At 35.3% G+C, this 15,067-nt stretch overlaps 1 protein-coding gene across 1 annotated transcript in view; it reads right to left on the reverse strand.

The window, feature by feature from the left end:
- LOC141342947 (discoidin, CUB and LCCL domain-containing protein 1) overlaps positions 1-14,325 on the reverse strand; it is a 28,424-nt gene extending 14,099 nt beyond the window's left edge. The window contains exons 1-3 of the mRNA XM_073847533.1: positions 14,111-14,325; positions 6,885-7,106; positions 4,259-4,396 (exon numbers count right to left, since the gene is read on the reverse strand). Coding sequence (XP_073703634.1) covers positions 4,259-4,396; positions 6,885-7,106; positions 14,111-14,210 — 460 coding nt within the window. The 5' untranslated portion in view covers positions 14,211-14,325. The remainder of the gene's footprint in view (positions 1-4,258; positions 4,397-6,884; positions 7,107-14,110) is intronic.
- Positions 14,326-15,067: the final 742 nt, after the last annotated feature.

Genomic DNA, 15,067 nt, shown 5'->3' on the forward strand with positions numbered 1-15,067 from the left:
AACAGCATTTATCTGAAATATAATTTTTTAGAAATGTCTTTATCCTCACTTTTGATCAGTTTAAAGCATCCTTGCAAAAAAAGGCATTAATTTATATAATTTCTTTTCCAGAAAAAAAATACTGACTCATTTTGAAGTGGTGTAGTTATATTAGTATACATACATTAAATCTTACTGTTCAAAAACTTTTGACTGGGAGGGTACATGAAAAACATTATTTTAAATTTCACCATTACTGTTTTTACTGTATTTATTTAACAAATAAATACAGCCTTGGTGTGCATAAGAACCTTTTTTTAAAAACATTAAAATCATCTTAATATTATTCATTTTATATAAACATGCAAATTTAAAAATCTAACCAAAAACTTAGAAATACAAATGTAATTAGTAGTTTAATTTAAATAATAATAATAACATCTTACTATATTATTTATTTTATTGTATTTGTTTAATTTTACTTCTGATGACTTTTACTATTTTAAAAAAAATTAGCATGTATACAAATATGGAAAAAGTACATTATCCTTTTTTTATATAGCACTTTATAAGATACAGGGAAAACAGTGTGACAATAATGCAGGAGGACAATAGTCAATTTTTCAGTTAAAGTCACTGATCATCATTGTTCATCATTGAACATTCAGTGTTGTCATCACCCAGCTTAGTTCAGTTCTCTTCAAATAGTGTCTGTGCAATCAAGCTGACAATATTGCCAGAAATTATGTGTTCCCAACTAAGCAAGCCAAAGGCGACAGTGGCAAGGAACCAAAACCCAATCAGTGACAGAAATGGAGAAACCGGGCTCAGTCGCAGTACCAGTTTTTCTCTGGCAAGACAAATCCAGAAAAACGCATTTCAAAAAAGTTAAACATTGATTTACATTTTAATGAGTGAAATAAGTATTTAATCCCCTATCAATCAGCAAGATTTCTGGCTCCCAGGTGTCTTTTATACGGGTAAGGATTTGATATTAGGAGCATTTTCTCTTTTTGTTTTTAAAAATTTATTTTTTGGCATTTTTGCCTTTATTATGATAGGACAGATCAGACATGACAGGAAGCAAAGTGGGAGAGAGATGGGGGGCAGGATCGGGAAAGGTTCTCAAGTCAGGATTTGAACATGGGACGCCCGGAGCCCAACAGCGGTGTATGTCGACGCACTGCCCGCAAGGCTATCGGCGCCGACAAGAGCACTCTCTTAAAGGGAGTGCTCCTAATCTCAACTTGTTACCTGTACAAAAGACACCTGTCCACAGAAACAATCCATCAATCAGATTCCAAACTCTCCACCATGGCCAAGACCAAAGAGCTGTCCAAGGATGTCAGGGACAAGATTGTAGACCTACACAAGGCTGGAATGGGCTATAAGACCATCGCCAAACAGTTTGGTGAGAAGGTGACAACAGTTGGTGCGATTATTCACAAATGGAAGAAACACAAAATAACTGTCAATCTCCCTCAGTCTGGGGCTCCTTGCAAGATCTCACCTTGTGGTGTTTCAATGATCATGTGAACGGTGAGGAATCAGCCCAGAACTTGCCCAGGATCTTGTCAATGATCTCAAGGCAGCTGGGACCATAGTCACCAAGAGAACAATTGGTAACACACTACGCCGTGAAGGACTGAAATCCTGCAGTGCCCACAAGGTCCCCCTGCTCAAGAAAGCACATGTACAGGGCCGTCTGAAGTTTGCCAATGAACATCTGAATGATACAGAAGAGAACTGGGTGAAAGCGTTGTGGTAAGATGAGACCAAAATCAAGCTCAACTTAACTCGCTGTGTTTGGAGAAGGAGGAATGCTACCTATGACCCCAAGAACACCATCCCCACCATCAAACATGGAGGTGGAAACAACAACTTCACCACATTAAGGGACGATGGATGGGGCCATGTACCATCTTGGATGAGAACCTCCTTCCCTCACCCAGGGCATTGTAAATGGGTCGTGGATGGGTATTACAACATGATAGATCCAAAACACACAGCCCAGGCAACAAAAGAGTGGCTCCGGAGTGGCCTAGCCAGTCTCCAGGCCTTAATCCCATAGAAAATCTGTGGAGGGAGCTGAAGGTTCGAGTTGCCAAACGTCAGCTTCGAAACCTTAATGACTTGAAGAGGATCTGCAAAGATGAGTGGAACAAAATTCCTCCTGAGATGTGTGCAAACCTGGTGGCCAACTACAAGAAACATCTGACCTCTGTGATTGCCAACAAGGGTTTTGCCACCAAGTACTCAGTCATGTTTTGACTTATTTCACTCATTAAAATGCAAATCAATTTATAACCTTTTAAAAAAGGAACAGAAGATTTGCATTATGTGAGTAAAACAATGTACAACTTCTTATATTAAGCATGTCAGCCAATCAAGAATGTCCATGAGTGGCTTCTACTGTGTGGTCAGGTGATGGTTAAGTTGTCATGCTGTGTTTGTCAATGCAAGAGAAGTGAGCATACAGCATTCCAGCTACTTCAGTGTGTGCCCAAGCACAGGGGCCTCTCCTTATTCAGGCCAGGAGCGGCAGTCTGCTGCCCTGCTTACAAAGCAAACACTTTGAAACGCAGCCAAGGAGGAGAGCTGCATTCCAATCGGTCACCCTAACACACATTTTAAAATCCCTACATCTGACACCGATTCATTAAGGCCCCCTGTAGTATAACCTACACAATGAGCCTGGGTCCTATTTTAAAAATATTATAGTTTTAGTTAAATACAGTGGCGGCTGGTGCTAAAAATTTTTAGGGGGGCGCACACAAAATGAATCACACTGTTAATACAGGCTTTATAATCAGTAAAGTAATCATTAAACATTTGTAATCATCCCAAAAATATTAGCCATTTATATTAATGTGATTCAGAGATAAAGGCCATAATACTAATGTTATCCACACGAGGGAGCCACAGGATAAATCTCAAAGACAGAGAAAATAAATTGATTTGTAATAAAACATTGCATATAAATTAATTTTCATAAAGTTATATATAGTCCAATATAATAAGTAATTATAATGCTATTGACAATATATTTGTATGTCCAATTAAAGAAGGAACACTATATTATATATATCTATTTTAATATTGTGCTTATAATAATACTAACATAAACACTCACAATTTACTTGAAAAAAGACATCTACATAAACCCTTGCTTGTACCCCGACGATTGAGTTAAACTGCATTTAACATTACTTTCTGTGTTGTTGCCCACAACGCTTCGGTGACAGGACTTTGAAATAACAAACAATGAAAACAATAAAAGGCATGACTTACATCGCATCTAGCAAGCAAACTCTATCCAAGCTCCATGATTCGTAAGTTTATTTTATTTATTTTTTTCTTCATTTGAACGGCTTGTGAAAGATAAAATCAAATTTACTTTCATCTCGGAAAAGATATTGCACATACCGGTATTTGACAGTCGAGAACGGTCCAATCACATGAGGACAAAATATATAAAAACAAGATTGATTGGCTAAGATCTAAAGTGGGAGGGGCTGGGGCGCTGTGCTCTGCGCCGAGGACAATCTGAAACAAGCCAATCAGAGCTCAGCCTCAAGTCACATGCGTTTCAAAAATTTACAGACCTAATAGACACCCATTTGGCCGGCGTCCCGCATACACAAACAAACGAAAAACAGTTTAGATTTTTTTTTAATTTTAACAGGTGCTAACATAACTACCAGTCGAATAGTATGTCAAAATAATGCAATTTCGTAATTATTTTGCAATATGTATTAAACTTATTTTTAACATGTTAATAGTCTTCTTCCTTGGCTAACTTGGGGGGGGCGGCGCCCCAGCGCTCCCTATGGACCAGCCGCCACTGGTTAAATATAAAAATCCTTATTATACCTAATATATAATACTATGTAAAGGTTGACACTTAAAGACGTTACATTACTGTAATCTACTGTGACACATGTAAGGATGTTTATTTAACGATCTGTGCATGACCTCCTGTAGGGCGGTTCATGAGATGTTGCAAACAAGAATAAACAATAATTGGGATTAGTATGGGAACTTCTCCCACTCCCAAAATCAGCTGAAGTGCTGTTTACTGAGTACGCTGTACATTTAGAGAACAAACAGTCCCTGGCGTGTTTACTCTGATCATATACAACTCTCTCAGAGCAGGAAGATTCATGGGGCCACATTGTATAAGCTCTTATTTTGTTGATGGATTTTTAGATTCCTTTTTTGTCTACTGTTTAGAAGTGTATGGAATGGAGTGGGAAGTGTGGAGGAGACGAGCTGTTACCTGAGTGCTGATTGGTTGAATAGGACATGACAAAACCCCGTCCTGAACGGTGAGTGCCAGAGATGAAACGCACTGTTACTTCATTAGTACTCACAGATATATTCCTGTTTGTGGAGGACAGCTGCCCACACAGAGGACCTGTAAAGCACACACAGTAGATTTAATGCTTTTTCAGATTCAACACACAATCTTGCACACCTTCACTGCCATAAAAGGCTGTTCATGTTCACTTATGTGACTACGCAACCGTCATGCTACAGCAGAGAGGTATGCAGTATGCAACTGCAGTCATGCTATGGTCATGTGACTAGGGAGCTAAAGAACAGTGTGAGGTTGGATCTCTGGAATTTCTCAATAACAACATACTGTAAATGAGGTGGCTATAAAATTTTAAGAGATTGAGAAGGCATAGTAATGTGTCAGGATTAATTCAGAGAAAGACTTCTTACCATTCAGAATCAACAGATAAAATTAGTTTGCCCAACAGCAGTAAACTATTCCGGTTGTTGCTTTGTTATTAGACTGGTATTTAAAAGAAATCACATTATTAAGAAAAAAAGGTATGAAAGCTGTCACCGGGGAGGTACTTTTTTATTAGCTGCATCTTTGTACCCTATTTAAACCTAAAGGTGCATATAAGTACCTTAAAGGTACATATGTATTAGTACCTAATAAGGTACATATTTGTACCTTTTGAAAAGGTACTGCCCCTTGTGACAGTACTTGGTGTATTGCTTTTAAATTGTTTTAAATTAAACTATTTAATTTTTAAATGTCTTTTATTTTTTTTATTTAATAATATGTATATGACAGCCATACCATATGAGCTGACTATCGTATTAAATCATATTTAATTATTTTACAGTTATTTTTAAGTATATTATTTAATGTGTAATTTTAAATATGCCATGATATCCATAACATACGAGAAAGTACATCCTTGAAAGGTATTAAATAACAATCATTTCATTTATATTTAATTCAATTATTCCATTCAATTATATTTAATTATTTTATTTAATGTATAATTCTAAATATATTTAAAAAATGCAATGATATCCATAGCATATGAGAAAGTAAACCCTAGAAAGGTATTAAATATAAATTATTTAATTTATATTTAATTCTACTATTAAATTAAATTAAATTATTTATTTTTTAAATATATAATTTTAAGTTATATTTCATTTAATTCACATGATATCCCATATATAGAAAAGAAAGTAAATCCTAGATGGGTATTTTATATCTTATTTTATATTGTTTTATATCTTCGTTCTATAATTACAATTTTATTTAATTTAAAACTATATAAAACAATATAATAAATAAAATACAGAAAAATATACAGTACAGACCAAAAGTTTGGACACACCTTCTCATTCAAATGAATGAGAAGGTGTGTCCAAACTTTTGCTCTGTACTGTATATTTTTCTGTTTATTAAAGTTTTTACTCTACATTTGTGCAGTTTTCAGTGGGTTAGTGATATTTTTTAAATATATATAAATTAATAAATAAACATTTTTTAAATGTGTTTTTATACAAAAACTGCTTTTTTATGTAAAATTCACTTTATAAAAGACCCACATTTCTAACTTTATTCATGGGGATAACATGGATAATTTCACATGGTTTAGTGTAAGAGCTCCATTATTTGCTATTTGACTTTTTTCACAAGTTTTTTCAGTTGAATTCATATCTACAGTACAGACCAAAAGTTTGGACACACCTGAATGAGAAGGTGTGTCCAAACTTTTGGTCTGTACTGTACATATGGGATGGATATATATATATATATATATATATATATATATATATATATATATATAAATATATGGGATAAATATATGGGATAAATGTTTTATATTTTATATACTTTTTATGACATCCATAGCATATGAAAACGTAAATCCTAAATGGTTATTTAATATCAACTTTTTAATTTATATATATTATATTATCATTTTCAATCAAATTTAATTACTATAATCAGTTATATTTAATTATATAATTTAATGTATAATTTTGAATTTTAATTTTAAATAATTTCATAATTTTTGAATATGCTATGACATCCATAGTATATGAGAAAATAAAGCCTAGAGAGGTACTAAATAACAATCATTTAATTTACATTTATTTTTATTATTCTATTCCATTTTATTAGAATATTTACTGTATAATTTGTATATTTTTTAAACATGCTATGACATCCATAATGTATGAGAAAGTAAATCATAGAAAGGTAATAAATATCAAGTATCACTAATTTATAATTAAATTATTATTTAATTGATATTTAATTATATTATTAAATTCAAATTTTGTTTTATATCTAATATCATTTTATATTTACTTTATATTTAATTACATGTATTTTTTATGACATCCATAGTATATGAGAAAGTAAATCCTAAATGGGTATTTAATATTGGTTGTTTAATTTATATTGAATTTTTTTTTTTTTATCAATTAGAATTTTTCATATTTATATGGTATCCATTCCATTGCATCTGAGACAGTAAATCCTGCAGGTACGTTTTTTTTTTTTTTTTTTTTTTTGTGGTATAGTGCATACTGTGCTACACTGTTGTTCCATAATGACTGTGTGCAGAGTGTCATACCCACTCGAGTGGCTCCACTGGTGTCTATGATGGTGAGAGAGCCAGATATGCAGTCTTGGCTCCTCTCCAAGTCAAAGTCCCCAAAGGTCAAGAGCAGCGTCTGGCCCTTCGGTACCCTTAAGCTCCACTCACACTGGGTGTGGTTAGGGTAGGTTCCCGGGAAGTTCAGCGAGGTCAGCGTGCCACTGGTGGAACTGAGGACTGTGTGTCCACACCCATTGCCTAAAGGGAAAAGAGAGTGGGAAGATCACACTGATATTAATGTGAAAGGAGTTCAAAAGGCAGTTTATCTTTAGTTCACGTTCTATTTTTGTGGTTTCCACATATAATTAAACCACACATTTGATCTTTCATTTAACTTCTATTAATCATCAAATGTGCTAACTAGTTTCTTTTGGCATGTTTCTAGTCCATGGGAAAATGCATTTAGTATAAGCTTTGTGGGTATTGGCAGGTCATTCGCTTTTGTGGTAAGGGGCCTTGCCAATTTTGTCAGTATTAGTCACACTCGAGGGGCTTTCCATAACTGGTGTTAATTATAGCCATAATTGCAGTAGGGTTTATTTGAAGGCAATGTTGTGTTCTACAGTAGCTTCCACAGACATGCTCTACCAAGTTCATAAACATGATGTCATCGCCATAACACGACTGGCAACTAGTTTGGAGTTCCACTCAATCCCAGAGTCATTATGAATGGCCAAATTTATATAAACGGTTTTGAGTTTCTTGCTCCATTTATGGTCTAGGCCCAGTGTGATGAACTAGAGCGGTCTGAGTTCATCGTCCGTCTCTCATTCCTAATTTCTCAGTCAGCCCTGAATCATCAGGATTTGAAGATTCTGTGGTCCACTTCTTCTGCTTTAGGCACAATTTATCTCTAGGTCTACCAAACCTCTTGTTGCTATGAACTATCTTAATCATCAAGTAGGAACACAAACACGATTTTGTGGTCAGGCTGTTAACTGGCAATGTTCAAACAATTCATTGTGTGACTCAGTGTGGTCAAAGAGTTGAATGTTTGATTTGGGTGAGACGATTTTATCTGCAACAGTCTTTATATAATCCAGTCAGTATTTAACCCCAGCTAAGGTTTGTGCGTGAAGCTGTTGGCATTTATTGCACATAAACGTTGTCAATCTCGTGAGAGATTGTAACTATTTTACGAGGTGGTGATTTCATACTGTATAAACTTGTATAATGTTATCTTGTGTGTAATTTGTAGGTTTAAAAAGGTAATAAAGTTTGGAGATCAAATAATAACACAATATATGTTGATATTAAAGTCAAAGTGACTGAATTGTTAAACCACTTTAAATATCCACAAAGGGCTTTTTTGCAGCACTGATGAATTAAAATTTCCTGAAAAATTATTTACCCCCATTATCATCCAAGATGTTCATGTCTTTCTTTCTTCAGTCAAAAAGGTTAATGTTTTTGAAAAACATTCCCGGATTTTTCTCTATATAGTGGACTTCAATGGTGCCCAATGGGTTGAAGGTCCAAATTGCAGTTTCAGTGCACCTTCAAAGAGCTCTACACGATCCCAGCCGAGGAATAAGGATTTCATCTAGCCAAAGGATTGGTCATTTTCTAAAAATATGTATATTTTTAGAAATATGTAATCAAATTTGAAAGGTCACGCATGGTTAGTGTACTCCAGTTCAAAAAACTTCTAAATTGTTCATAATCGTTGTTTTAATTTTTTTATAAAGGGCATTTGACTTTTTTTGCACGTTTGCTTTGTAAACACTTTTAACCACTGTTTAACCACACAAAAGTATATAAATGTTTATCGTTTTTAGAAAATGACTGATCGTTTCGCTAGATAAGACCCTTATTCCTCAGCGTAGATCACATAGAGCCCTTTGAAACTGCAATTTAGACCTTTAACCTGTTGATCCCAATTGAAGTCCACAATTTTGGAGAAAAATCCTGGAATGTTTTCCTCAAAAATTATGTTTTTTGAGGAGAAAAATTCAGGAATGTTCCCCATATAGTGGCCTCAAAAATTTCTTTATGACTTAAGAAAGACATTAACATCTTGTATGACAAGGGGATAAGTAAATTGTTGTATGTTTTTGTTCTGGAAGTGAACTTCTTAGTGTTGGGCGATATGCTCAATTTTCATATCGTCCTATCATCAGCCTCTGCGATCGCTGATACACAATACTATCATGCTAATTTATTTAATAATATGTAAATGTGTCAATATGTAATAAATTCCTTATTCGTTTTGTAAGGGTAGTGCAAGTGACTTGTGACACAGTTGTGCGTGTACAGAGCGCTGACGGTAGTTCTGTTCAAGTTTACTTTCGGTTTCATTCTCTGCTATCTTCATGGAGCGGTAAATGTGCGTGCCTGAATGTAAATGAATGTATCTTTCTTTACCCGTCATATTGCGATAATGCTTCCGCTATATGTCTGATCTTTGTCATCAGTTCATGCTGTAGTTCAGTTCATATAGACCTTTTTCCTGAGTAAACGATGAGCGCCGCCATTACGAATTCTAACGTCAGATTGAATGCTTTTCTGTTCCGGTTTCCATAGGAACCCATTCAAATAGCCCATCTGTTTTTAATGTAGCTAATGTCCGCTGCTTCGTGTCATCTACACACTCATTAAAGTGAGGCACTGACAAATGACGGTCATTGCGACATTGCCAAGTGATGGCGCTATGGAGCTATGTGCTTTTTAAAAACATTTTAATAGGTTTAACATTAGTTTATTAGTTCGGAATATACCTAATTTGACTAGAAACAATGCAGACCGGAAATGCAAAGCATTCTTTCAGTTAAGAGTTGGTCTTACTTCTGTGTTCAGGAAAAACGTCTATAGAATGTGGAGAAGCGATGTGCGTGTAACTCACGTGCATATGTTTAGCGCCATTTTATCGCATCGTAATTCTAGTTAACCCATACAGATGTTACTGAGGTGAATGTTTATGTTTACTACATACAGACAGATTCTGATATATCGTATTTATTTCAGCCTAAACCACATTTTACTACCTCTGTTATCCTAATGACTGTCTACAAAGTCTACACTTAATCTATGTACACAGTATGATGAATAAATCTCTTACCCATTTTCACTGCACACATCTGCGGCGCTATATACTCTATGCTTGTGTTTATACCGCGGCAAGTTTCTGAGGCATCCTAGAACCGACTCTCCGCGCTGCATCGCTAAAGTTAGGTGCCTTTTTGACGGATAATAATAATCGTCTGACTATCGTCAAAGGCATCAGCAACAGGCGATATCTCTGACTATCGTCGATACACGATACTATCGTCTATCGGCACAACCCTAGAACTTCTCCTTTAATACACAATAGTAAGAGACTTATACCAAGTAAAAAATAGATGCATAACAACAGCAAGATTTATGTTTTAATATTTAAAAAAATATGTCATTTTTTCAGCTACATAACAGCTATATTTGCCATTTTTTAGGTTAACTTGTCCTGAAAAGTGTAAATACTTTGGCTTTGTAGTGCTATAAAAACATTGCTGTTTGTTTGATCCTGACCAGCTCAGCCTAGCAACACTGGCTTAACCAATTATGTGATTTTTGGGTGTGGCTATGTGTTTATTTGACCAATAGCAGGGTGAGTGTTTAGAAAATCCTGTGTGGAAGCAATAACTCCGAATTGGTGATGTTGCAGAAATTAGACACAATGTTTGGCTACAGCTAGTGATGTGCGATACCACTGGTTTCCTATCCGATCCGATACCAAGTAAAATGAAGGCGAGTATCGGCGATACCAATCCGATACCAATACTTTGCCCAAAAATTACTGTTTGGGAAATTAAAGTAACAAGTAGTGTACTTAAAAGTATCACTTTATACTGAATATGAGACATATTACGGGTTCTTCTTGTTTATTGATGAAGAATTATTATACAAAAAAAGAGCCAACTTACATATTTATTGACAGCATCTGAGCATGTATATCTTAAAACGCCTGCCTGAACATCTTAACATAAAACAATAAACATTCACACTTTTTGGTTTAGTGACATGTTAATCCAGTCCTCTTGAAGATTTTTAACCTTCTTTCAAAATTTCTCTCATTCACAGGTTTTTGTTTAGGAAGAACATATTAACAGTTTTTCCTTTGAGTCTGCTCAGTTTCTACATACAGTTTCCAATCTGCATACAGTTTCTATTTTATAAAAAATGCTGTGACTCAAACTGAAATGGCTAGTACAATACACAATTAGAGAAGTACCATAATAACTTCATAATTGCCAAAACCCACATTTTGAAATTTCTATTTAACCATCAGTCAAAACAAATGAGACGGAGAATAATACAACTGAGAATTATTCTATTGAATTATCTGTCTTCTTACCTATCAAATACTTTTCCTGGCAGACGTAATGTAAAGTCCAATGCAGCCTTGTCAAAGTAATTTAAATGATCTACTCTGCAGATAACCTTACCTAACTAAATCTGGGCCGGCTGACTTGATGTGCGATTATCTCAGGGACACATTTTACTCCAAGCTGAACTATTGCAGACATTTTGGTCATTTAATTATTTCATTACTTATTTCATAACCAAAGTTCTAAAACAAATTTGTTTATTTTAAACTTCGCTTGCGTTCACCCATATCCAATCCGCCGGACTGACAGCGTGACTGAACAACATGTTCCAGCGCACTGAGTGGCTACTGGCTAGCGTGCTCTGCAGTTGTAAAGTGCCATATTATGCACATGACTTGGCAGGCGGAAGAACAAGTAGTTCCGACTAAATTGGCATTATTCAGATGAATTAGGGTAATTGTGGTTACTTTCCACTGTATTTCTATTTCCAATAAACTACATATTTGCTCAAAATTACTGAAATATCGATATTTTGATGAGATAATCGATTCTAGAACATACAAAGCTGGTATCGGAGATATCGATATTTTAGTATCGATCCGCACATCACTAGCTACAGCTTAACAAGGCAAGTTCCTTTGTAACTACAGCATAAAACTGACAATGTAGCACAGCCTGAGGCAATCTTTAGACCAGGGTTCCTCAAATCTTACCCTGGAGGGCCAATGCGCTGCAGAGTTTAGCTCCAACCCTGATCAAACTCACCTGCTTGTGATTCTCTAATGATCCTGAAGACCTTGATTAGCATGCTCAGGTGTGTTTGATTAGGGTTAGAGCTAAACTCTTCAGGAAAATGGATCTCGTGGGCCAGATTTGAGGATCCCTGCTTTAGACATTATTTAACAGCAGGCAGACACTGTGATGACATCTGTGCGATGTCTGCGAGTTGAGTTCACAGCAAGGTGTTTAAAACACAATGCGCGTGAGGATGCCGGGTATAATTAAGACACTTGCTGACACAGAATATAACATTCCTTACAGCTGAGCTACTGTGAATGCACTGGGAGAATGGATACCAATCCATCATCAGAGCTACACTATCAGGCAGCGTGTAATTTTATTTTCTCGTCAGGGGACTTGCAGGCACGTCCCTGCAGGTCTGAGCCTATGGCAGACAGGATGTTCAGCTGTTTAGATTGTCACATCACAATTCCTCTGCGTCAATCATATTGCAACTGTAAACTCCAAAATATTTGGGGACAAGTTGTTTTTTCCTGTTCTTTTATGTTCTGGCAAATCCTGGATACTCTCTAGTCTAGATCTTCTAAAGCTAGGACACAATATAATTTTAGCATGTTCTCAAAAACATGTCAGCTTCCACAATACAATAACATTCCCGAATACAGTCAGCTTCCCCTCTGGCTCATCTGGCATTGTACGTGTGGAGTTCTGGGGGTGGAGTGGACGTTTGACTGGAAAACATTTTCTGTAGTCCTCAAAGTCTGCGAATCTGGCTGGAGTGATTCATACTGACCCCACACATATTGAGAAACACCATAAACAAATTAATTCAGTCTGTGAATTAGGCTGGAGTGATTCATACTGACCCCACACATATTGAGAAACACCGTAAACAAATTCATTCTTCCTAACTCACTCTCTAAACATGGGCAGAGCAGGAGGACATCACTCAGTCCAGCAGTCTGGATGTTGATGTGATCTCAAATATGGGCAAATATGGCTACAAACACACTTTATTCTTTGTTTAGATTTCTAAAAATTATTTTTAGAGACTGCAGTCAAAGGCATGTGATAATTAAAGTTAATATATATATATATATATATATTTGGTGAAATGACTACAGAGTGAAGGAAAATCAGCCAACAATGTCCAGAACTAATGTAAACAATTTATCTGTCTATCTATCTATCTATCTATCTATCTATCTATCTATCTATCTATCTATCTATCTATCTATCTATCTATCTATCTATGATATATGTGATATAAAACTGATATATGTGATCCTGGCTAGACCACAAAACCAGTCATAAGGGTCAATTTTTTTTTTTTTTAATTGAGACTTTTACGTCATCTGAAAGCTGAATAATTAAGCTTTCCATTTATGTATGGATACGGATTGTTAGGATAGGACAATATTTGGCCGAGATATACAACTATTTGAAAATCTGAAATCTGGGGGTGAAAAAAATCTAAATATTGAGAAAATAAGTTGTCCAAATGTTCTCAGCAATGCATATTACTAATCAAAAATGAAGTTTTGATATATTTACGGTAGGAAATTTACAAAATATTTTCATGGAACATGATCTTTACTTATCCCTAATGATTTTTGGCATAAAAGAAAAATCAATCATTTTGACTCATACAAATGTATTTTTGGCTATTGCTGCAAATATACCTGTGCAACTTGAGACTGGTTTTGTGGTCCAGGGTCACATATGTATGTACAATTTTATACAATTTAAACTTATCTATGTAGATAACACAGGTACGTCTGCAAGATCTTTGTTGAAGATCGCTTGATCTGGAAAGCATCTGCTGTGTTCTAAGTACATCTGACAGATGTCTTTGAGATGTCAGTTTTACATACATTCTAAATCCTAAAGACATCTAATAAACGTCTATTTGACATCTGATAGGAAACGTCCTATAGACTATTGCAGATGTTCATGCACTAAAAATACGTCTTGTAGCTGTAAATGCAGACGTCAAATAGACGTCTCCATTTACGCGTGTTATCAGGGTAGGAATTATAAATATTTAATTTTAGTTATATTTTAAGCATCATTTATTACCTTCTAACTTGTTTTAGGGTACCGTAGTGCTACTTTAACAGTACTTCATAGTAGAATGAGCAGTAGGTGCAATCTTACCTTTCTGACCGCATACCAACACCAGGACTTCTATGCTGAGAATAAGCCAAACCCGAAAGAATTCCATAGTATCCCAAAGAGCTCCATATCTAGTGTGCATGTTTTTCCCCGGGATATCCCTTTGCTCAGTCTAGCGTTCAGAGTTTAAGCCATGAGTTTTATTTAATGTCGTAATCAGTATACAGACTCTCAAGCTTCTCATCTAAGTTAAGACGCAGTAAAGTAGCCCATCCCCCGACTGGGCATGGGTTAATGTACTCTGCTCTTATTGGCTTCAGGACGTGCTAGTCAACTTATTTACAACAATTCCTGTTTCAGTACTTGTGTAAAATGAGATGTTCTCACTTTTTTCATCCAAAATAGTGAATGACAGAGGGTGCAACCGTGCAAACAATGTAATGAGAAAGTTGGGACACCACTTGCGTGGTCATTACGTTAAAACCACAATGCGCCAAAATTAAGAGGTGTGAATGAAAACAAGGTTCGTTCAAAAGGTCTTACATTAAGCGCTGCTGATACAAAATGCTTATATTATCAGATTTCTGAACACACAAGCCCTAATTTAAAGAATTCCCTACTATAAAACAACTCGTGACATCAATACAGGTTCCGCATAAAAATATCAACAAGTCAAATAACTTTCATTTGATTCTAGTCAGAAAACCCTTCTGAACTATCAGTTCAGATTAAAATAAACATTCATATCAGCGTATTATAATAGTTACTGGCGACAGTATTACAGTCAGGTTCGTCCCATTTAATGTGATATTGTACGATTTTTTGTTTTTAATTTTATTATTAGACAATTATTTTAATTATTGACTTATGGTGCCCTCTTCAGGACAAGATAGTCGAGAAGTTTGATTTATTATTCAGATTCTTTTGACATGCTATACAGTGGAAGTCAAAAGTTTGCATACACCTTGCAGAATCTGCAAAATGTTAATTATTTTTCCA

Source organism: Garra rufa, chromosome 9 (genome assembly GCF_049309525.1).
Source record: "Garra rufa chromosome 9, GarRuf1.0, whole genome shotgun sequence".
In the NCBI taxonomy this organism is placed as follows: Eukaryota; Metazoa; Chordata; class Actinopteri; order Cypriniformes; family Cyprinidae; genus Garra; species Garra rufa.